The sequence below is a fragment of the Brienomyrus brachyistius genome, chromosome 14 (assembly GCF_023856365.1).
Source record: "Brienomyrus brachyistius isolate T26 chromosome 14, BBRACH_0.4, whole genome shotgun sequence".
NCBI lineage: Eukaryota > Metazoa > Chordata > Actinopteri > Osteoglossiformes > Mormyridae > Brienomyrus > Brienomyrus brachyistius.
In genome coordinates, this window is record NC_064546.1 from 13,390,983 (window position 1) to 13,415,250 (window position 24,268).

General features: G+C 41.3%; 1 protein-coding gene across 2 annotated transcripts in view; it reads right to left on the minus strand.

Annotated features, from left to right (window-relative positions):
- The window catches only part of mta1 (metastasis associated 1), a 36,578-nt gene extending 14,149 nt beyond the window's left edge, over window positions 1-22,429 (minus strand). Inside the window, exons 1-3 of one of the 2 annotated variants that reach the window (XM_048974611.1) lie at window positions 22,071-22,429; window positions 7,399-7,466; window positions 5,652-5,745 (exon numbers count right to left, since the gene is read on the minus strand). In XM_048974611.1, coding sequence (XP_048830568.1) covers window positions 5,652-5,745; window positions 7,399-7,466; window positions 22,071-22,098 — 190 coding nt within the window. In that variant the 5' untranslated portion in view covers window positions 22,099-22,429. The remainder of the gene's footprint in view (window positions 1-5,651; window positions 5,746-7,398; window positions 7,467-22,070) is intronic. The other variant, XM_048974612.1, reaches the window with a different exon arrangement.
- Window positions 22,430-24,268: the final 1,839 nt, after the last annotated feature.

Below are 24,268 nucleotides of genomic sequence, written 5' to 3' on the forward strand. Positions count from 1 at the left end.
ATGCGGTCCAGAGATTATATTATATATATATATATATATATATATATATATATATATATATATATACACATATATATATATATATATATATATATATATATATATCTGTCTAAAATGACTATTTTTCAGTTGCGTTTCGTGCAAGAACCTACTGAAGACTTAAGACATCAGCTGAAGAACATTACATGTGTTTTGGAGCCAAGCAAAATGAAAAAATAAAGATTAAACTATCATCTCACACGTCCCACGTCGAAGGTGTGAATCCTACCAAAGCTCTGTGTATGGATGCTGGTGGATGACAGCTTTTTGGTAATATACATTTCTTACGCCAACAATTTGTGAAGAACATTAGTAGTACACCTCAAATATTAACGGGAAGCATATTGTGATGCTTAGTAATCTGTATAAATTTGGCGCATCCTTACGTTTGTTAAATGTGGTTAGCGGAACACGCTACATGCTAGCCTGTTGGTAGATCATGGCAGCGATGAGCACTGAAGTGGTGGTGAAGAAAGGGACAACTCAGCAGCCACAACAACTTTATAAGAGGAGAAATTGCGGATAAACAAGGTTAAAAACAAAACGACGGTGGTGTAGCAGCACATTTTGCAGTTTAAGGTCCGACACATTCATTAAATAAAAGAATATACTGAATTTATACCTTCAAAAAATCACAATACGCCTCATTAATATTTTAGGCTACTAACGCGCTTACAAAATTTTGTGGGTGTAATTAACGCCCATATGGTACCGAAAAGCCACAGTCCAGACAAATGTTTATATCCGTCATCCAAAGCTAAGCTGATTATCGCACATGTTCCATACACTGCGGTGTGATATCGAGCAGCGCTACCGATCAATATTTTTAGTAAAAGCCGTCCGGCCTTTTATGATTGATCTGGATATCAAAACATAACTCTACCAATAAGAGATACATCGTGTAGGTCAGGTAGTAGACAGGATATTGGTTAATTAACTAGCTTGTTTGATTTCACAACGAAGTGTACTGTCACTGCCAAAAATCTTTTCTAATGCTTGACCGACAAATGGCTCATTGGTCGTTTTAAGTTGCCAATATTGCTACAATGACAATGATCATTCTAAAATGTGGAAACATACCCAGGTCTTTAAGTGAAATAGTCGCTAAATAAAAATTACGGCAGGCTGGTTACTGCAGTCAGATAAACTTCTGTTACAGGTACAGCAGCATTATTCTAACACACATGCATTGTTGTGAGACGTACAAAAAAAAATCTGTGCGTTGGAAAATTATTTTTTTATTATTACTTTATTTCTAGCAAATGGTCGCTAACCAAAATAGTCGCTAAATGAGGAGAAGGTGTATATAGCTTTATACACAGATCAGTGCTTCTTATTTCTGTCTGGAAGTACGAATTAAAAAGAAACGGAAAAAACACAGAGAAGTCACACATATAGAGAACATTACACCCAGGCTCACCATTTGTTGTGTTCGAGCCCAAATATCTGTTAAACATATGCCACAGCAGTAAGCTGAGGAGAGCAGGGCGAGGAGGAGAGAGGGTCCCTCGTCTGACAGACTTTGCTGGGAGGCATGATCCCATGAGGGTAGATGGGACTGGGGGAGGGGGGAGTGTGCGAGGGGTAGAGAGCTGAGGAGGCCGCAGGTAAGGAGCATCGCTGGTGCAGTCTGCCTACGTGCCGTGAAGTGTAGGTTGCAGGCCCCTCCTCCGACACTGATCCCAGCCCATACTCCCACCTGGGCGTCTCTCCACCACACACCCCAGCACATTTTAAATGAATCATTCGCTTTGTGAGACCAGGAAAGGAAAAATATTTTTTTTTAAAAAAGAGACAAAAACGAAAGGATGGAATTAAGAATGAGGCAGAAGAGCAGAGAGAGGAGAGGAAGAAGAACTTTTCAAGAAATATAATTCCGACAAATTATGGGCCAGTGTCTCCCAACCCGCTCCTCGGGGACCCCCAGACAGTCCAAGTTTCTCCTCCCTCTCAGTTCCTTGCTTGACAATCCACATTTACGCTCCCTCCCAGCTCCCTGTACATGGACTGTATGGGAGTCCGTTGAGGACCTGGTTGAGAGACATTACTACGGGCAAATGCAGAGGAAAGAAAGACAGGAGACGGTACATGGTGCCCTGAGATTGTCATGTTAAAAAGCTGAAGAGTCCGATAAAGCATTCGAATAAACGTGAACCGTATCAAATACATAAACCGAAGATACAAACACCAATGGCAAACGATAAACAGCAAACCTTAACTATCGAACCTTATACATGAGATCTGCGAAATCTGTGGCAAACTTGGATTTTCAGTATTTATGCTGGCTTAATGACACGCAGAAACAGAAATAATTAGATCATATAAAAACTACATGTTACACTCCAACTTTTTAGAGTTTTAGGTCAGACGGAAGATGTTTTTGCTTCGTTTCCTCTGTTGTTAAATAAAACACAAACACACAGATGAAAAAGCCATACCAAACAATTAAAGCATTTGTGCAAAAGCCTCATGTGATTCTGAGCCATGCCCTCTATTCTGCTAGTGACTGCAGGACGTGTGGCCCAGGATCGGCCTCCTGGGGCTGGGGTTGGACCCAGGTTGAGGGTGGGGGCAGTTCCAGCAGGGAGGGGCACAAATCCTGCCAGTAAAATACTTAATCTGTGAATCACAGGACAGCCACTGGCGCAAATCCACTCTCAGCAGTGCAGACTAGTCTAAACGGCGGGGGGTGGGGTTGGTGGTGCAAGCTATTCATGCCCAGCACGACCTATGGAAGCGGCGTGGTACACAAAAGCTCGTTGAGAATGATGATGCCGCACCAACAGAGCTTTCGATACAAACAATACAGATCGATTAAACAGGCAGTTAGTAACGTGCTTATGTGCTCATACTGGATTGCAAAGAAGATCCATATTGTTATTTTGGCCAAAATATATGTGCAACATAGAATTGTTATTAAATTACACAGTGCATGACGGCTTTTCTTGGATTTGAAGAAGGGATCAAAACATTGGTTTATGCTTTACATGAACTGCACCTTCATAATGCATTCATAGAACATTCAGAGCACCTTCATAATGCATTCATAGAACATTCATAAGCAGCATGTAAGTATACCATATCATGTCTTAAAGCACTGCATACATAACACTTTCAATAAACAATCATATAATGTTTGTTACCAAAGTACATTGAAGCTGTTATGGTATAATAGCATGTTAAAGTATAATTATATGCTGCTTATGAATGTTCTATGAATGCATTACGAAGGTGCACTGAATGTTCTACGAACACATTAAAAAGGTGCAGTTAAAGTGAAGTGTTATCAAACATTGTACAGACAGTAGTTTGCCTTTCATTGAATGAAGGTGAACTCTTAACTTGGTGAATCATGTCCAGATTTTTGATGCAGGCAATTGCTATTGAATTCATCTGCTTCTGACAAAAGCCAATAAATTCAATTAAACGATTTGCTTCAGAGGTTCCAAAAGTCTGCATAAGGCGAACTGAACACAGGCTGTAGACGAACTGCACAAAACATGTATTACATCAAAAGTTCAGAACTGCACTTAATTTGAACCTCGTATAAAACATATTTATTTTGTCCTGTACAACTCCAGAAGCGCCAGGCACACCATAATTAATGTTTTATATACCTAGAAGAATATGGAAAAGAAATGGCATCATATGCTTAAATATTTTTTCCCTACAGTTAAAAAGTTCTGGTGGTTGACCATAAAATGCTTGTGGCAAAGTAAAAAATTTTCCAGCTGAAAAGACGAATATCCGTCGCTTGTTTTCATAGCCTGCCCCCTGTCTCAAAGCCAACTCCGACTTAACCTGTGGGGACCAGCCATCAACAGGAGCGATGCGAGGGGGTTAGGGTGGGTCCCCAAGAGGGGGCGCAGTGGAGATGTTTGTGGAAAAATGGAATCTGTCAGTGACTAACAGGTACATCCGGGGTACAGGAGGAGGGCAGAACCACACGAAATCCCTCATTTTACACAGATGTCGACAGCTTCCCCCTTTTTCACCAGTCTGCTGCTCGTTACAGCAACACAGACAGGATACAGCTCACGCCCATGTGGTACGGAGCCAGGCCTGCCACGAATTTTTCACATTTTGCACATGTCTAGAAGTCCATGGGGGCAATGCTGGCCCTGCAGTGTTAAACACACACAGGCCTGCCTTCTGTGTGGTCCGCCACGGCCTAACATCATACAATTCTTCAGGCTCAGGTTCGAGGCAACGCTCTCCGCTGACAAAGGTGCAAGCCGGCGTTTTCACTCCAGACACACGAGCCTGGACATACACACGCACACACAGGCCGACAGCCATTTTACACACACGCTGACTTACCCTGCCACTCACACACACACACGAGGCACTACAAACCCACAGGATGCTCTCCCCACACAAAGACTGCATGAAACGGGAAAAACAGCCAGAGATTCCTTCTACGTCAGACTTAGATGCTCAAGTTCATGTGAGGTTAATCAACCCTTAGCGTTTACAGTGGCAGCTGGCAAGTAGGCTGAACCTCAGTTCAAAGATCAAGCTGAAGTCTACCACATAATCTCATAAGCACAAAGAATATAATCTATAACATAATAATATAATTTCCTTTGAATGTGACATTTTACACATCACTTTCACATTCTCTGACAGGCTCCACAGCTGAGGCCCCATGCAGCTGTGCGATTGTTAACGCCCCCTTTCTCCCCATTCAATCATAATACGTTATTATGTTTCAGTAAATCAAAAGCCAACTGAAAGAAAATGTCTTTCACGACAGCTTTTAAAATGACAAATTTTAATTTTTCCTTAAAACACTTACATGATTGTGCACCATAGCACTGGCATTACCTCAACGTGTGCTGGTGTAAAATGAAAAGAGGTTGCATTTGTAAATAACAGTAAAACAGATCAGCAGCAAAAGGTTGCAAACCAGGTTACCGTTTGCCATTCACAAAACGCAGAAATAAAATTATGCATCAGAACGGTTTGTCCAGTACAGGGTTGTGGTAAGTCTGGAACCTATCCCAGGAATCACGGGTTGTAAGGCAGGGAATTCCCTGGCTGAGATAGGGGTCCATCTCAAGGCCCATTCACACCCTCCATGACTAATTTAGAGATGCCTCTGTTCACCACATGGCGCAGTCTGGAAAAAGAAACCAGAGCACCGAGACGAAACCTGCACCGACACCACGATAACCTGCAGAACTCCACGCCCGCAAGACCAGGCACCCCAGTCAAAACATCCATTCCCAGAGGTGTCAGGCCGCCATGCTACCCACCAAGAAATTTTTGTGATTAGATGCGCGTTATCGTTCACTTAGTGGCAGAAAAATCCGGTAACAATTTATCTGAAGCTGTCATCTATAATGCACTATAGATACCTTCATAATGCATTACAAAGGTTACTATGAGAGTTAATAAAGCATTACTGCATCTTCTCTTGAGGGTCATAAGGCATTATAGTGTTGGCTGTAATACTTCATAAGCTCCAACGAAGCTCTCATCGGTAATGCACTCTGAATGCCTTTATAATACATTTAATGTAATACTTTGCATTTATATTCATTATAGTTGCATGGAATGGCACAGGAACGGGAAGATCCCAACACGTGCAGACTTGCAGCCATACTCACGCGCATGCTTGTCCGCCAGGGCGATGAGCGTGCTGGAGATGTCTCTGCGTCGGTAGAAACAAACCACCTTAGCCTCCACGTTACCATTGGCCGTCTGTCAAAGACAGGACAGGGCAGTCAGCAACCAAAAAGCTAAACTAACTGCCCCTCTGGGTCTTCGTGCAAGGGATTCGCGAGGCCCCCAAAACGCAATGAGAAGTGAAATCGTCGTGTGTCATTTCAGGTGACAGAACTCATCCGCTCCTGGTTTGGTTAGATTTAATGTCAAACTAAACCTCTGAGACCAATGCTGGATTAACTTAACACAGCTGAGTAGACCAAGGTGTCAGTTATGACTGATCATTTGCTCAAGCGATGGGACTTTGATGGCAGGTGATCTACTCAAGAGTAGTTTTAGCATTTAAAGCTGTTTAATAACAAGATTAAGCCAGCCTCCAATACAGGATTGACTGAGAAGACAACTGGCCTAGTGACTAGTAAAGACCTCAAGGAGAAATAACAGTTACATGTACATTCTGATCCAACACACCCTTTTAAGTTGTTCACCTTCCTTTCATTAGTGATCCATAGTACATACTTTGGGGTTTTCATTTATATGCACATTAGAAAAATACACGCCGTTAAAGAGACAGTTAGGAATTAGTGAAGCTAGGCTGAGCTTCCAGTGGATGCTCAGGTACTGGACCGGGAATTACAATACTACTTATTATTAGACTATGAATGACAGAAAAGTTATGCAAATTGACAGGACTCAATGGCTTGAGTGGCATTATGCTACATTTTTAAATGGAACCTGCTAAAGGATCACTGGAAAAAAATTAAATGTATTCGCTTCACATTTTTTGTTACCCCTTTAACAAAATGTATGCAGGCAGCACGTGTATATATGCTCAGGTCAATCGGGTCACAACAGATGAATGAGTGGCAGCGTGAAATTCAATGCATGTCCAAAGCTGGCCGAGTTCATCATTAAGAAACCACGGAGACGTAAACAGAAAGTTCTGGAAGGAGATGGTGAAACATGCATCTGCGTGATATTTATCAGAAAACATTTTTAAAATGTGCACTACGAAGTGATTAGTGAGGGAGACGTTTCGAAAAACAGCCAAAGGAAAACAGTAAGTCTGAAAAAATAAAACGCGCAACTGTAGCCGGTACAGTCTGATGGGATGGCCATCACATGTGTGACCTGTCACTGACTGAACTGCCATTTTGTGCCGCATGACTGTATAACATAAAATCTTAGAAGCTCCATTATAGATTCTAAATGAGTGAAAGTTTTGTTTTTAAAACATACAAAACAGACAATGCAGTCACAAAATGCAGGTGGTACGTCGACCCGCGACGCTCTCAGAAAAACGTCGCAATGTCAACAGACACAAACCCCCGGACACGATGTAAAATGACGAAAATCATGTGGGCTGGACCGACGAGGGAATCGGCTCTTATAACCTAGCATTGTGACAGCTTTGTGAAATTCGGGGATATCATGCGTGTTTGTTTTGTGTTATGAAGTGGGAAGTGTGAATATATGTGGTCTCTCACTAGGCTCTGCGATCGACGACAGGGGAAGTACGAGTGTCTCGGAGCCCAAGTAGTCTGGGACTGGATCCAGGCCCAGAGGTGTTTTAATCATATCAAAGCATCTCCAACTGCCACCCCCCACACGTACAGACTAAAAGTAGGACATTAAAACCACCGCAGATTAACCAAAGGATTTAATCAAATTAAAATACACAGCTCTTACCTTGTTCAGTTCCTCTATTCTTCTGATTAATAAGGGGTTACTTGATGAATTTTCAAAATAGACATAATCTGTAAGAGAAAAAGTAGACATTGCATGGTTTCTACAATGCAATTTTGGAAATAATTATGATTGTTCTATTAAAAAGCAACAAACAAAACAGGTTTAACTTGTGGGGAACCCAAAATGGGAATATGGGTAAAAATGCAAAGGCAAATGCAACAGATTTATCATTCTGGGTTCACAATCATCTATTGAAAAACTTTATTGGTCAATTTTTTCATTGTAATATGCAACATATCAAAAATCAAGTGGTATGGAACACAGCAGAACACAGGGATATTTTACAGGAATAAAAGCACGGTGAAGTTTGCTGATGACCAAAACACTGTTAAAGATGCCCCAACTCAGAAAAGGCACACAACCAGGCAATGGACTGATTAGCAGAGAAACTGAAAGTAAAACAGGCAGCCAAGGATCCAGACGACACTATGGGAAGCATTTTGCTTGGCAAGCAAAAATCAACACAAAGAATCAGACGTTATAAAATTACCTGGACCGTATCACTCTTAGTAACAAAGAAATGAGATGCAGCACTTAACACTACACTGATGCATACTGGTGTTTGTAAACAAAAATAAAAGCCGAATATTTGGTAGAAATACTAACATGTACATATATTTCCTATGGCAAAAATATCCTATTGTTCACTGGCAAGATTTTGGATAAGAAAGAATGATACCGGCGAAAGAGCAGCATATAAGGCACAGTAATATATTAACTTCAATTTTAGGTAAGATCTCAGCGGGGCATCCGCTGTATTGAACAGACACTGACGCAGAACCTGCTGTACCGTTGGCCCACTTAGCCACCCCAGGAATTGTGCTTGCCTGTCAAGCAGAGGGTCTCCTAACACGCTCAATACTACCACCTGCAGTTACCTTACAGTTGGGTATGAACTAATACTCAGCTGGTTGACTAGTTACACAGTTAAAAAACTGACTGAAAGGAACATGACCTCAAAACTTGACAAGTATTTGTATAATTTTCCTAAATACAGAATGACAGCATCTCCATTGTTAAATAAGTTGTATAAAAGGTTTGTTATCTAACAAGGCTTCATCAGCTGGTGCTGTTCCTGATGTTTTCCGACAATCCAGCTGCTAAGATGTATCCGAAGAGGAAAAGGTTATATCCCCAAAAGTCCCTGATCAAAACTGCATCAGACAGTTAACTCTTAAATGAACCTAAATTTGATAAATCTGCTTCCATCATAAACACTTTCCTGAAAAAAAGTAAAACCTATTAGTAAATTAAAAATTCTGAAAACAAATAATTATTTCATATAATCACAGTTGGATTACACCACAGGCGTATCTGGAAATTCTTAGGCCATAAAAATGTTAACCCCCCCATCTCACACAGTAAAAGGCCCCTGTAAAGTGCTGGGCCCCCAGAATATGCTAGGGTACCTATGGCCTGCTGCGCCCCTCACAACAGCCTGTTGCAAGATTACAGGGCAAACTACACCACTAACAAAAACGTACGTATTCCAAGCATAATAAAACTGACCTGCCGGATTAATGGTCTATTCCGTCAAACATCAGCTCAAATGTAACCAAATGGGCGACCGTCTACATTTCATTACATGTGATCATTGCCAGTCATACGATTTTCATGCCAGCTCTTAAAGCACTATGTGGTCTATAGATAAGCTATGATCCTACAGTAAAAAAGATCTTGTAACCATAATTATATCCTATTACTAGTTCCAACACAAAGGTAGCAAGATACAAGATAAGGAGCTAAGGAGGAGAGAGTATCTTATACTTCTAAAGTTCAGCCTGGAGCATATTTACATTGTTTATTGTTTTCATTGAGATTAGTCTAATGCATAACCTCGTTAAAGGATTTAGCAGCGTATTCCTCACTAATGGTAACGCCCGACTCATCTAAAAATCATATCAGAGCATGTAACTCATTAGAGAACAGTGGTACTGACATCACTCAACGCAAATAAATATGGCTTCCACCAAATTTAAAACTTCACACAAAACCGGTTCATATAAAAAGCCTCACTAAATCCATCAGTGCAAACCCACCAACATTTTGTATTATTTGACAGAAAGCCCACGGCCGTTTGTTTTGGCCGGCTGAACACATACAAGCTAAATGTGAAAGCCAGACGTGCAAACATCCGTATGACAATTCATAAACCCTGACCAGCTAAACCGAAATAATTGTACATTGCAATTGTAGGTAAAATTAAATACATATAAAAGGAGGGGAAAAAATGAGAGATATGGAGCAAATTAAGTCAGAGCAGATTAATTACATCCTTCTCTCAAATACAGACCCAACTATTTTAGATTCTCACCAAATGAATCTATTCGATATCATACACAGGGTGACTTAGGACAGTGTGCTACCTTCTTTTCTACTGATCTGTCTCTGCTTAGCCCCCCCACTGCCCACCCCCACCCTGCTTTCCCTCTCTCTCTCCCTCTCTCTCTCTCTCTCTCTGCCCCGCTCCTTATAGGAGTCTCTGGCTAAAGGCCAGCATCCATGCGGGCCGTTTCTTAGCAGGAAATCTCTGAGCAGCCCCAGGCTTGGTAGGGTGCCTAGTCTTAACCCAATGTGCTTCTTGGCAGCTGCCAGACTCCCTGCCCCACACTTGGTCGGGCGCCTGCTTGTTAACCCTCTGCTTTTCGCCTGCTGACATCCTTCCTTAGCCTCTCCCCAGTAACAGGCAGAATTAGAGGGGATTGTTACTTCTCAGCCCCATTTGACTTTTGGAGGAACTGAAGCAAGACACTTTTTTTTTTTTCTCGTAATTAGCGTAGCTACAGTAACACTGCGAGGTATGATCAATATTATGTGATTTAAATTCAAAATACTTCACTATCTAAGCTCTCAGGAGACATTTGTCTAACTAAGCATGCACAGTTTAACAGTGATGTACTTTATATTTCTATTTAAATGTTCAGATTAGATTCTCTTCATCAAGATTCAAGAGTGCTAATTTTGAGAGCTGCTACTTTTCAGAACACAGGTCCATTTAAATAACATGCAACAGGAATCACTACAATACGGGCACCCTAAAGGGATGTTCGTGTATGCAAGTTTGTTAATAGATCTGTTGACAAGTTGCAGTTACAGGAAAAGTACAAGTACTCCATAGCAGAGAAATCAGTTTATGTCCTCAGTTGGAACACGATAAAAATTTTCAACAAGATCTAATGTCCACCAATGAGAATGATTCTCAAAGAGAATACACAGACAAAGACACACACACACACACACACACACACACACACACACACACACACACACACACACACACACACACACACACACACACACACACACACACACACACACACACACACACACACACACCACAAGAACAATCAAAACGCAAAAAAGCATTACTAACCCAGTTTAAGATTTCGGCAGTAGTAACTAAATCCAGAGTTAGAAATGGGTTCAGAAAACCACAGCCCCACACACACACCCACACCCTAAGGAAAAACTGCAAAGCTCAGACTCAGTGTGCTACCCTCACAATTAAGGCAGAACGGTCTCTCCTTCGAAAATCCACAAACCATCAGTGGGTCATTTCGAAATCTGAAGTTCGACAGAACAGAGCCTTGGCAAGTTAGGGAGCAGAGGTGCTATTATTTACAATTTTTCCAAATCAGCATTTTTGTAGTTTCCCAATTAACTGATTAAATCCACATATAAACAGAAAAAAAATGCATAAACGATCAGTATAATTTGATTGAATGTATATTGCAAACATCTGTTTTTGTAGCTTAATGTTTGCTTTATTATTATTTGGTTGCTTGAATGGTGGTTTTCCTGTTTTCATCCAATCATACGGCCAGCAGGAACTGCAGATTATATTTACTGGGGGGGAGGGGGGCATCAGGGGCCAGTTATATTAATGGAAGGGGCCGCAGCTCACTGTGTCACCACTAAGGAGCTGTTTTAAAAAAAAAAAAAAAAAAAAACATTTCATTTTGATTATTTTGATGTGGGGAGGTGAAGTGGAGAGGCCACATTTTTGATTAGGCAGAGCGACGGGCACCTTAGCATGTCCCTGCACACAGCCGCCATTTCACATTGGGTATCTTCCCGAAGAGGCGAGCAGTACGGCACCCTAGAAATTGTCTCCCTGTCAGCCATGCCACCCACTGTCTCTGCTTGAGCGTTAGCAAACGCATTAGCTAATGCTTTAGCATTAGCAAATTACCAAAGCATGTTGTGCCTTTTTTATTCTTTATTTTTGCCAAGTGTTGATAAATTCAGTCGCGCTCAGGCCTAACATGGACAGCTAACGTTGGCTGATATCACGATGAAGCACCAGTCATTGAAACGTGCGGCGTTTTCGCAGACATGGACATTTCTTTAGGAGGATTAGCGGTTGAAAGATGGATGGATGAGTGATCAGTGTTTGAGGAAAGTATTTGGTTCCTGAAAGAAGTTCACAGAACTGGGCTGCTAACATTGTATGCTGCCGTCGCAGAACATGGCAAAGGAGCATCTAGACCTACGCATCAGTAGATTTCATCTTGACTAATGAGCAGTATGCAGTACTGAACTGTGCAAGACCTCTTGTTTAAAAGGGTGGGAAAGTCAACAATAGATTTCACATTTCGGGAAGTGACAGACCACGAGGCTGGAAACGGATGATCACAGAACTATCAGTTTTGCAATACAACCCAACGGAATGCATACGTTCGCGAACACAGTCTACGACAGAAAGACATGGTTAGGTGTGAAACCGTGGACGTGCGTATGATTCCGAAGTGTCGCCGATTTCTCTCGAACTCAAAGTAACCAGTAAAAACAGGAACTTTCAGGTAAAAAAAAAAAAAAGTTCCGGTTCGTGAGGAAAAATCATGACAAGCTTAACTGTGGAACACAGATCCAATCTCACAAAACTACAAGGTCTCTAAGTAACAGAAAAGGCTGTTCTCCTGAATTGGTTCTGTTGCTAGATATCGTGCTATTAGCTGTGGTGAATAAAAAAAGATAACAAGTCAAGAAAAAAAGTAAAAGACTGACACCAGTCCTGATCTACCCCCCCCCCCCACACACACACATAACTGGGATTGCTTAGAGGGCACATGTTTCGGAAGCATCAAAAAGTGAATGCAGTCATAAGACATATAGTACTGCATCACATACGACAAACCAGAGCCATATATTTTGCCTTCGGTTCTAGAAGTTCCAAGAATGTACATTTCTCAAAGAAGATCAGTTCAGTAGGTAGATCTGGATGTGACTAAGTTAGCAAGTGAAAAGGAGTGGGTGGTACCAATTGCATAACTCTCACGTTGGTTTTTTTTTTCGGACACATCTGTAAGTCAGGTGGTTGACTTAAGCGCCTACACCCCGCTGTATTCAGAAATAAATGTGCCCTGAATCACAACTGACAAAAGCATCATTCTTACTGGGATGTGACTTGCCAAAACCCCTGGTACAAATCCACATCATTAATGCCCTCCCACGCTGCCGTTTTGGACTCTCTGGTACGACTCTTTCACTATCGAAGTAATAAAATCCCTAAAATGCATCTTTTAATACTATGCAAACAAACAGAAAAGTTTTTAATTACAAAGATGATATGTATATATGTATACTATATGAACAGAAGTATTGGGACACCACTTAATCACTGAATTCATGTGTTTCTTACAGTACCCAGTGCCACGGGTGTATAAAATCAAGCACTGAGCCAGTCAGGTTCACAAACATTTGTGAAACAAGGGATCAGTATGAAGAGCTCAGCGAGTTCAAGCATGGTATGGTCATAGGGTGCCACCATTGCAACAAGTCAGTGTGTGAAATTTCTTCCCTGCTAGATATTCCATGGTCCGCTGTAAGTGGTATTATTGCGAAATGGAAGCATTCAGGAACAACAGAAGCTCCAGGTACAGTAAGAGAGCGGGTCGCCGAGTGCTGAGGCACATAGTGCGTAAGTCTCCAACTCTCAGCTGACTCGATAGCTCCATAGTTCCAAACTTCCTTTGGCATTGACCCCAACATAAGAAGTGCACTGAAAGCTTCACCGAAGGGCTTCCTGATATCACAACCTTCGCCTATAAAGGTAATTTGATGTTCGAGCTGCCAGCTGAAGTTCAATGTGCTAGTATTTTAGTAAATCGTGCCTTTTCAAAATCTTTTCTGCATAGGTTTTTGTTGTAGATTAGGTGTTTCTGGTATAATTGAAACCATACAGGGGGTCAGGCAATTAATGCCACACGCTACATAACATGCTATTAAATCTTATGACAATAAATTAAAACATATTGCTTCAGAACGTTCCACTGACTTCAAAACGACTGAACTGAGCTTTGATAATTAGTAATCTACCCGCCCGTTTTCAATTACCTTCAAGTGTTCATGTGATCTGATCCTGACGGCATGTCTTTGGAGTGTAAAGGGGAAATAACACACCTGAAGTAGGTGGAAAGAACGCGCACAGTCACAGATAGCTGGGAGCCGTCCGAAAGCTGCAGGCCCGGTGGTCTGTAGCCTTACTGCTATATGCCGAGCCATCCTGACGGCAGAACACAGGATCTTTACAAGAAGTCTCTGAGCGATTTAAATTAACACCACAGTTGATAGCGTGCTGGTGATGAAACAGCTGATGTTTTTTGGAAAGGCATTCATTTATTTGTATGTAAAACATACATGTCCAGGTGTGTATTTTGAAAAAAAAAAAACCATACACCAATAATACCTTAAAAAATAATTTTTCCTGGCATCATAAAAATGTGTATTCAGTTAGTAAAAATATGCACATTAGTAAAAGAGTAAAGACAGCACTACCAGGAGGCAAAACAAATAAGCTTTACGCTAACCAAAATAAAAACTTAATAAAATATATAGTCTGTTATAATGCTTTTCCTTAAGAATGGGAGGCATCATTGTCATTAAGAATGATGCAGTGAAAAATGTATTTGCTCAAGTCAAACAAAGGTTACGCAACATTAAACCTCTGGAACAGATTAAATGGTCTGAGCTGTATTAGGGAACTAAAAGCACCACAATATAAAACCAACAATAAGAAAAAGACAATGAAGAAAAATATATTTAGCATCAAAAATATTGCGAAAAAAATTGGATGTCTGGTTCCTTTTGACTTCTTCTAAAAGAAACACTAGGCTTTGGGCCCCCATGACCTCTAAGGAGGCCTGTAAGGAAAAGTGGATGGACAGTTTATTCAAGGAGCTAAACAGAGATAACTATTGCGATTAGTTTGGGCTTACCAGACTCATCTATAGTGATAATGTCATTCACTGCAAAATTAAAGAAATCGCTAACTAAACACAGGCAAAATTTTTAAAGATGGCAACGGCAAACGTAGACAAGTCAAAGACGACACTCATTTTGGTGTTTAAACCGATGAGTATCTCTGTAACCCTAAATAGCCACAGTGATTATGTAAGTTACTTTAAGAAAAGATAAATGTGAACGACGTGAAGCTTCAAATTCAAATGATTTGAATTTATTTTTTCTTAAAATGAGACAATAATTGGATTACTCGATTAATCGAAAAAAGCAGTCTAACTGACTATAGGGGTCTATAGTTACCCGTCCGCCTTAATCATTTCGCCAGTCGGGCCCTAGGTAGCCGCCCAGTTTGTAAAAAATGATCATTAGCTGCTGGTATACCGGTAGCTGGCATACCAGTAAGTGTTTCCCCGAGGGTTACAGATTTTGGGGGCGGGGGGCAGACAGACATCGACAGCATTCATGTAGTACGCAGATATTTTTGTCTTTTCAGGTGGCTGACGCGACATATTTTCTGACGCGCTCTCTGTCTGCTGGTGGGAGTGTGCTCACCTGTGTTTGCGCGCATGTGTCTGTGCGTGCGCATCGGGGCGGAACTCCGCCAAGCGCGATACACAGAGCAGAGGAGAATTGTAAACGTGCGACCATGTAGAGACAAAAATGACAAGCTGTTGTGTAAATGAGATAAATAACATAAGGCTATTTAGCTTGTCAGTATAGACCTGTTATAGCGGAATGGTAACCTTAAATGACTTCTGTTGTGATCTGGTGCTATATAGAAAATAAAATTAAATAAAATTATCTTGACCTTCAAAGGGGGGTAGGAGGTGCCATTGGGGGGGGGGGGGGGGGGGGGGCGGGGTGCCCCCCTAATATAATGGTAGGGGAAACACTGCCAGTAACTGTATACTATATTTCTTCCCCTAGCTTTTGATGTACAGATTCCTCTGGGAATCCAAACCAACCTAAAACTTATTGCAGCCCAAAACCAAACTTCACTTCCAGTGTGTGTACAGAATAAACCTCCTACAGCACATATGACCACCCAAGAGCTCAGTTTCCCCAAGAAAGGTCCTGCTCGGGTCCTGTTACTGCACAGAGAAAGCATTAAGAAAAGTCCCATTACAGAAAAACAGATCCAACCATAAGACAAAGTAAAATTATACCACCGCAACTGGAAAAATTCCAGGATAAACTTGTGTATGGTATTTATGTATGGTTCTGTCATTATTTAACTTCATAGTAATATTTTTAATTCTTTGTTGTTTTTAATATAAGCAACTGTAAAGTATGTGTGGTACATAATATGGTATTTCACAAAGTATGTTAAATGTTTTTAAAAATACATTATTTCCAGCATTGGTTATGCACAAAGGATAACCTGTACAGGTAATTTACAAGGGAAATGAGTCTAAAAACAAAAGCTGCACCTGAGTAACTCAGTCATTTCCTGTTCATACTTCATACATTTCAGCTGGGTGAGAATTCCTGACAATGGATTTACGGAGGAAGCACATGGCAACCATATTTCAGATTTTACGGAAAGCTTCGCGTCGGCATGTAACAAAACTACACTTTCAATGGTTCCTGAACAAACACGAGAATAGGTGTGGATTAAACCAAGGACCCCACTAGCACAGGTAAGATGCCACCAATCAATGGTGCAGAAAAGGGGGAAAGGGTTCTGTGTCGGACTGTATCAGTTTATTCCTAGAAATAATTGTGCTTTTTCCTCCATGCTCTCCATACATGCGTAAATGCAGCAGAAGTGCATGAGAACACACTGTACAGTGCACAGACGTGAGGTGTTAAAACGCTGTCCTCTAGCCACACTGCTTGCACTGCAGCCATACTGTGCCTTTGATTTTCATCTGTTTACGAGGACAAACTGTGCCCAAAGCCTCTGGCTCGTAAAAGCCGAGCCGAGCCCCGAGGCTCAGCTGCTCCATGCCCTTCCTGCCAGGACTCTCACCGTCCCCGCCCTGCATGTGGCCAGCCCCTCCCCCCCCCCCAACCACTAAGGGCCAATCTCTCACTGGAGCAGCCACGACATCACAATGCAGTCGAATTTCCAGCAGCCCAATCAGAGCATGTTACCAAGCCCTGGAGAGAATATTGGCTGGGTGGAATCTAACTAGGCCAAGGATTGCCGAACAGAGCAGGAAACAAAACGGTTCCATGGAGTATGAAGTCTGATGGAATCGTCACGGCTGGTCTTCCCAAGACATGCACCAGATCCGCGAGTCCGCAGGGCACAGCTGAGGGCTGTGTTGCCGTCTGCAGTGCTTGGGTAGTGAATCAGACCTACTTCAGGCCTCTCGCTGCATGCTGATAACAGAGCTCACATCCTGAACGTTCTCCACACGAAGCTTTGGAATAATGGTGACTGTGTCACGTACCCTTCCAACCACTACCTAAGCAGCTGCACACACACACACACACACACACACACACACAAGCAAACACACATATACAAAGACACACACTTTCTCCACGGGATGAAGTCACATCACGCTTCTCTCATTCCCGGCTCACAGTGCAGTACATGTTGCTCAGTACGGCGCAAGACAAAGTGGTCAAAGAAGCACAGAGATCTTAGAATAAAGGCTCCAGTCCACTGCAGTCAGATCCAGTTATATGCATGCCCTATATCCGTTTTGGGAGTTACACAAAAGAATCACCTCTAAAGCAGAGCTGGTATAAAATGAATTTACCACCATAGCTGAAACGACAGCTGTAACACTGCAATAGGCAGCAAGTTATATAATATTGTTCACTGCTAGAAGGATCACTGTGCAGTGAACGAGGTCCTCTCTCAATACAACTGCGTGCACCAATCTAACAGATATAACATTATAACACTACAATTCTATATTTAAAACTGCTCAACATCAAAGTATTTATAACTCCTGCTTCAGTCCGTGCCTGAAAAACTGTGTAATGTGTAATATAATTAGGTCTACAATTAATGCATATAGGTAAAGCAATATCTTTAACACGCAATAATAATAAATAAAACACGTCTCCAGTGGGCTAAATATATGGTTATAATCAATAAAACATGTCGCCATGCAGCTAAATATACAGTATTAATTTAATAAAACATGTCAGTGAAATAATTCTTATTGAGCTAAGTACATGGTTATAAATCAATAAAATATGTCACTATCAAGCAGAATATAAATTAATAATAATATAATAAAACATGTTGGTTGTACCATCAAACTAAATGCAAATGATTTTTTTTATAATAATAAAAACACAGGTTTTTAAAACCATTTGTTAACGTGTTTTATTGATGTAAACCACGGTAAGGGGAGCAAAAATCTACTCAAATACCTTATCCTAGGGTTGGCGGACTTGCACAAGAAATCTGATTAAATCATTATCAGATCAATTCAGATGTATATGTGTTGTAACCAAATGTTTTATGGACATTTATTGTAGAAAATGTATGTACTATGACATGTTCTGGTATAACGTTAATCTACAAATAAAAGCAGATCAATCGCAGTGTCTTTTCCCATTTGAATCACACCCAGTCTGTGTAGATTCTCATGTGACCAGCTATGGAACAAAATCATTACAAACAATGGTTAAGTGCTTGAAAGGAGCCTCCATCTGGCATCGTTCGGTCAGAAAGAAGCAGCATCGTTACCGTCATACATTACTGAATTTTTTATTTTTTTTAATCAGATGATTTCCTGTGTCAATTAACGTTGAGAAAAAAAACAGCCCATCAATTAATTAGCGATAATGATCGTCAATATTCCGAACACGCAATAAAACGAAATTTCACTGGCGTTCAGGAATGACCCATTTCAATTCTATTCTGTCGTAAAATAGGAAGAGGCATCAGCAGGGAAAGAAAAACACGCTAGAATTATGAGATCGGCAAAAAATGGGAGAGAATAAAAATGAGAGAACAGCCCACGATGGACAGCTTTCCCATTTCTGCCAAACGGTACCTATCAGCACTGTGCTGTATTGTTAGCAGCCAAAGCCAAACAGAAAATACAACACAAATGAGAACTGACAAGACTTTCAATCATACAACAAACAACAACACTGTCAAATTGCGCCGAATATATTTCCCTCATCACATCGCATATCACAATGGGCGACAAGAGAACGCAGTGGGCACATTCACAACCGCAGTGACAGTCAGGGTGGAGCAAGTAAATATACTTGAAATTGTTCAATGCCTCACCATGCATCAGTTCATCCCTGATGACTAATCAAACTGAGGAGGAGGGATACAGCCCCCCCCCCCCCCCCCAAAAAAAAAAAAAAAAAAAAACAATTAACAGCTGCACGAAACATTGACTTTAGCTCCGCAAAACACAATAACAACGCAAGACGAAATTTAATTATGAACTCCAAAAAAAATCAGCTCTGCTATGGGCCTCTCATTATATTATTGTCATATGACTGGGATGCCAGGGCACGCGGAATGCTAAGGCTGTTCGTACATACAGTTTAGTAACTAGCCATAACGTCTGCATGTCACATATAAATGTAGAGAAGACCAAAATATTATTATCCGTATGTACTATGTAAACTATATCTACACAAAGAGGCTCTGGCATTTGTCATTAAATTTGCTGGTGTTTCATGGCTTATCGGATGCAAACTTTGCTACATGAAACATGTATTTTAAAGTTCTGTTTGGAAGGTTAAAGGAGAATAGTGGCGAATATGACTGTGTTAACCTGAATGGTCAGTCATCCTCACACGTGCCTCATACGACAAGCGTTACCTTTCGTAAAGTGAAAACAAACTGCATGAATGACACATAAAGACAGGGAAGGAAAAGGTAAGGGAGGAGAAACAGCGAACCCAACTTACAGAAGATAAGATGAATGCAGACCAGCAAACCTAGCAGGTACAACCTGATTGAGGGGGGGGGGGGGTGGGGGTAAGGAACAACATACCAACTCTGGGAACAGAGGAGCTCCATCCTACTCAGAGAACAAATACAGCAGCCATGCATACAGGCCGACACAATGTTAGATAGGCACCAGCCAGTGTGTGATGGACTGAAACTCTAAGGTCTTCGTCGAGATGGTACACCCTTTAAATCGTACCATGATTCTAGCCGGTGGCCCTGTCCCGATGAACGTCCGGAATCAGCTGGTAGTATCAAACATCTTTGTACGAATCAACATCCAGCAACGTGATTCACAGCAAAGATAAGTGCCTCGCCTATATGAATGAGGGCAACCTTCTCTTCTGATTATTTCAAAGTCAGACAAACTGCAGCACAAACACTATTAGTAGTCACTGTTTAAAGTACACATACCTTAAAATACCCCAAAACGAATAAATGTGGAGCATTCAGATTAATATCAATAACAAAACTTGTGTAGAATCCATTAAAATCTGCCGTCGTCTCAGATTTTCATAAACAGAGTAGAGAAATTGTATCTGCCATTATTGTACAGTATAGTCTTCATAATCAATGTTTAACATCTTACTTATAATCTTTGTATTATCTGCACATAGTTCGGTTAAAAGAACTGTATGTGAATTATACAAATTCTCTCTGTGAAACATACTATTCCACTTTGAGGAAACTCTTCGCACAATGTACCAATAAAGCATCACACACATCAAACACACACACCAGCTCAGCTTATTTTTGGGTACATTTCATTTGGTACATACTGGTAAAGAAGGTTTGAGAAATTTCCACCCACAGTTAATTAACACAAAGGGGCCATTTCATTTCTCATCCAATCAATCATGCCAATTATAGTGTAACAACCAGAAATTAAAACCAGACAGCCTTTTGCTTACACATCGCCAGCGATACTGGCTCCACCTCACAGCAAAATGGAAAAACGTGTGAAAGGCTCAGGAAGGGCTGGTAAGGAAGGGTAGCAGGCAGCAAGAATACGCTCTGTACCAACCAGGCTGCATCAGAGGCAAAATCACTCCAGACAGGCACTGATGAGAACTGATGGTCAATCAAGAGGTTCAACTCCACTGCCAATCTGCACATACTCGATGTGAGCAAAAAAACATGTCTTATTTGTTTTATAAATTATATATATATATATATATATATATATATATATATATATATATATATATATATATATATATATATATATACACACACACATTTCAACTTGTGACTTTTAACTGATAACATCTGCATTAAGTATCGAAGATTTACGAAAATTGACCAAAGCAATGTCTGTCACCAGTCTTGAAAGCTTTTTTGCTTTGGTTCCATATAAAGCATGTTCGCGTCTAAAAGCAGCCCCTCGGAAAAGTCACAGTACCCCAGCAGACCCCCAGAAAACCGCATCCGCTGCCCCCTGATCACAGCCGCAAAGGCACAGCCAATATTTGTAGGCTTGTACCATTTGACAGCTCGCCGTCTTCCTAAGGGTGTCCTCCAGATAACCGGGCACCAGCAGAGGCAGCCACCCACATCTCGGCAAAGCGGGCTGCGTAATTCGGCTTGCAGTGTCGGTCGGGAGAATCGCCTCGCAGATTGATACACTGTTACCTTCGGGGGGAAAGACTTACATTCTAACGTCCCCAAAACATTATATAAATGTTTATTTATCGCACGGTTCGTACAACAGGAAACAGCAGCACAAACACTTGTGCATCTTCAAATACTATTTATCAATAAAGCAATATAGCTTGGAAAAACATCTGTTTCCCTTGCTATCGGCGCTGTTATTGGAGTTAGAGTGGGACGGCAGAACAAAACTTCATTGTCTCACTTATATAAAATAATATAATATCTAAACACGCAGAGGACTGGAATGATAAGACGTAAATTACAAACACGTGGCGTGTTAGGAAGAAGTACTGTTTTATTTGTTGCGCGGGGTATACATGGCTCAGATGCTATAGCGCACTTCATCATTAGCGAGTGAAGCTGTTGGAAAAGCGAAACAATCGACTGCGAGCTTAAACAAAACTTTATAAAGGACGAGCGGGGTTCCACGTTTCCAAAAGTCTGCATAAAGAAAGATAAAACTAGTACAACTAACTGAAGTTTGGGTTAATATACCTGGTCAACAACACAAAAAAATACCCGGGGTGCAAATACCATACTCTTCCTCCTCACAGTCATCATCACCACCACCACCATCCTCATCATCATCATCATCATCATCATCACCGCCAGCATTAAAATCATCATCACTGCCACCACCACCGCCAGCATCATCATCATCATCATCTTCATCATTGGCATCCATCATTTTCTGTATCTCGTTGCAACAAATTTCAGCTTTAGGAAATAAAGAGGAAGAGCGACCAACAGAGGAATCACACAGCGCAAGAAGTGCACGGTGTCCCTACATAGCGAAGTACAGCGATTTCAGCGACGCGAGTCCTCCTACCTCCGACCCGGTACATATTGGCTGCCATGAGTGCGCCGGGTCCAGGCGTCTCCAGGTAGCAGAATCTATGTTGTCGCCGTCGCTGTCCTACTACCGCTGTTGAGCGTGTTGGAAAATGGAGGATTGATCGATACGAAACGAACCAACTAGGAGAACTTAAAGAGACAGTACATGCATTTAATACATCCCAGTTTGCGAGGCACCGTTAGTTTACTGATGCGATTTAGGTAACCCGCGTAAAATCTGGATACTGATCACAACAAAGCCGATTCCCCTGGAAGCCGGAGGACGAGCGAGGGAGGTGTGGGAGGGAAGGGGGCAGTATTCCGGCAGCATCACAGCCCTCCCCGCCTGCTTACCCCGCCTCCTCCAGCAACTAAACAATCGCTGTTGTACTACTTTAGACCCACTAGAGGCAAAATAACAAATGAAACAACTGTTGCTGTTTCTTATGAGCGGGATTTAAACACGGACTGAGCCCATCTCCGGATCTATACGTCCTGATCGCACCTTTCCGGAGCGCAGCTCCGCCTCCTTCAACCTTAACCTTTTTTTCTTAATTTCCCCAAATTTAGTAAAAAAAGATTCGAAGTGGGAGGTTTAATAAAAGGTCGTTTTGCGCAACATCATGTTTTCTCGTCAGCTTTAATGTTAATTTTCATTAGTAGCTCTGACCGGATATTTTTTATTATACTATCTAAACAGCAATCCCTGAATAACTTAATATGTTAATGTGTTTTCACGACGACATTACAATTAAATAATTAAATAATAAGTTTTGATCAAATTTTCACTGACATTTTAAGATTCTGGTTATACTTACTGATTTTCACCATGAATTTCAGCAATACCTGTAAATACCTAACAAAATGAATAACGTCTTAAAAATTTACGCTACTAATGAGCCTCGCGTAACCCATGTAATCTATGTTGATTATACTTTAATTTATATTTGCCCACGGCTGTATGCTTTGCTGTTTCTCTTGCTTGTTTGCTTGCTGACTTAATCGTTTGGGTCTAAGAGAGCTTTTTCTTCCGTTGTTGTCTTTTAAGTCACGTTTAATGCAGCCACATTATACAAGGCTGGATTACCGACTGGACCAGTGGGCCCAGTGCCCCGGGGCTTCCAGCTGGACAACCTTAGAACAATAGTGGCCGCGAGTCGCAAAATGTATAGCGCAGGCTAAACACTGCGAGCCATCGTAGCTGACCAGCGGAGCCCTCTGTACATAGAGCAGGAGTGCAGATTAACCATCGCGACCCCGCAGTAAATACGTGCAGCACGACGTCATGACCAAGGGATCCTAGCACCTTCTGCATGTACAGCACAAAGTGACCATCACTGGACTGCCCTGGAAGAAGCGTTGGCGACAAGGGTCTTTTGCCATATATGTTATGAGCTGACCACCTGATGCATTTAGTACATACTATGTTCATTGGTGCATACAGTGTAAGCTTAGATGTGAGCTGAGTGTCAAGGCCCCGGGCCCCTCTGCATGCACAGTGTAGCAAAAATAACGTAAGGGGCCCCCATCCTAATTACTTTGATTATGGTTTTACGGTATGCTTTAATGCTAACACTTTACTTGACGGGGCACAAAAACTTAGTAATAACTCAGTTACTGCTGAAGTACAAATCGTGAACAAATATAATCGCTACTTGAATATAAGATGCGTCACAATTCATATATGATGAACAATTCTTGAATCTTACATGTTTCTGAAAATGAAGCATTGTTTTTTAATGTACGGTGTCCTCGAGTGCTGGAAAGACACCTTTAAATAAAATGTACTATTATTATTATCCATCCATTTTCCAAACCGCTTATCCTACTGGGTCGCGGGGGGTCTGGAGCCTATCCCGGAAGCAATGGGCACGAGGCAGGGAACAACCCAGGATGGGGGGCCAGCCCATCGCAGGGCACACTCACACACCATTCACTCACACATGCACACCTATGGGCAATTTAGCAACTCCAATCAGCCTCAGCATGTATTATTTTTAATTAATTAATTGATCTTGTGTTATTCTTGACTTGTTCCTTCAGCAGTTCCTTCAGTCATTCAGAAAGGTTTCAGAATTAGCAGATATAGTAAAAAATATGGTAACTGTTTGGGATAAAACACGCATCATGATTCATTAATGATGAATTAACATGAAATCATTATGTAACTAAGATTTAGTTTGTGGTTAATTA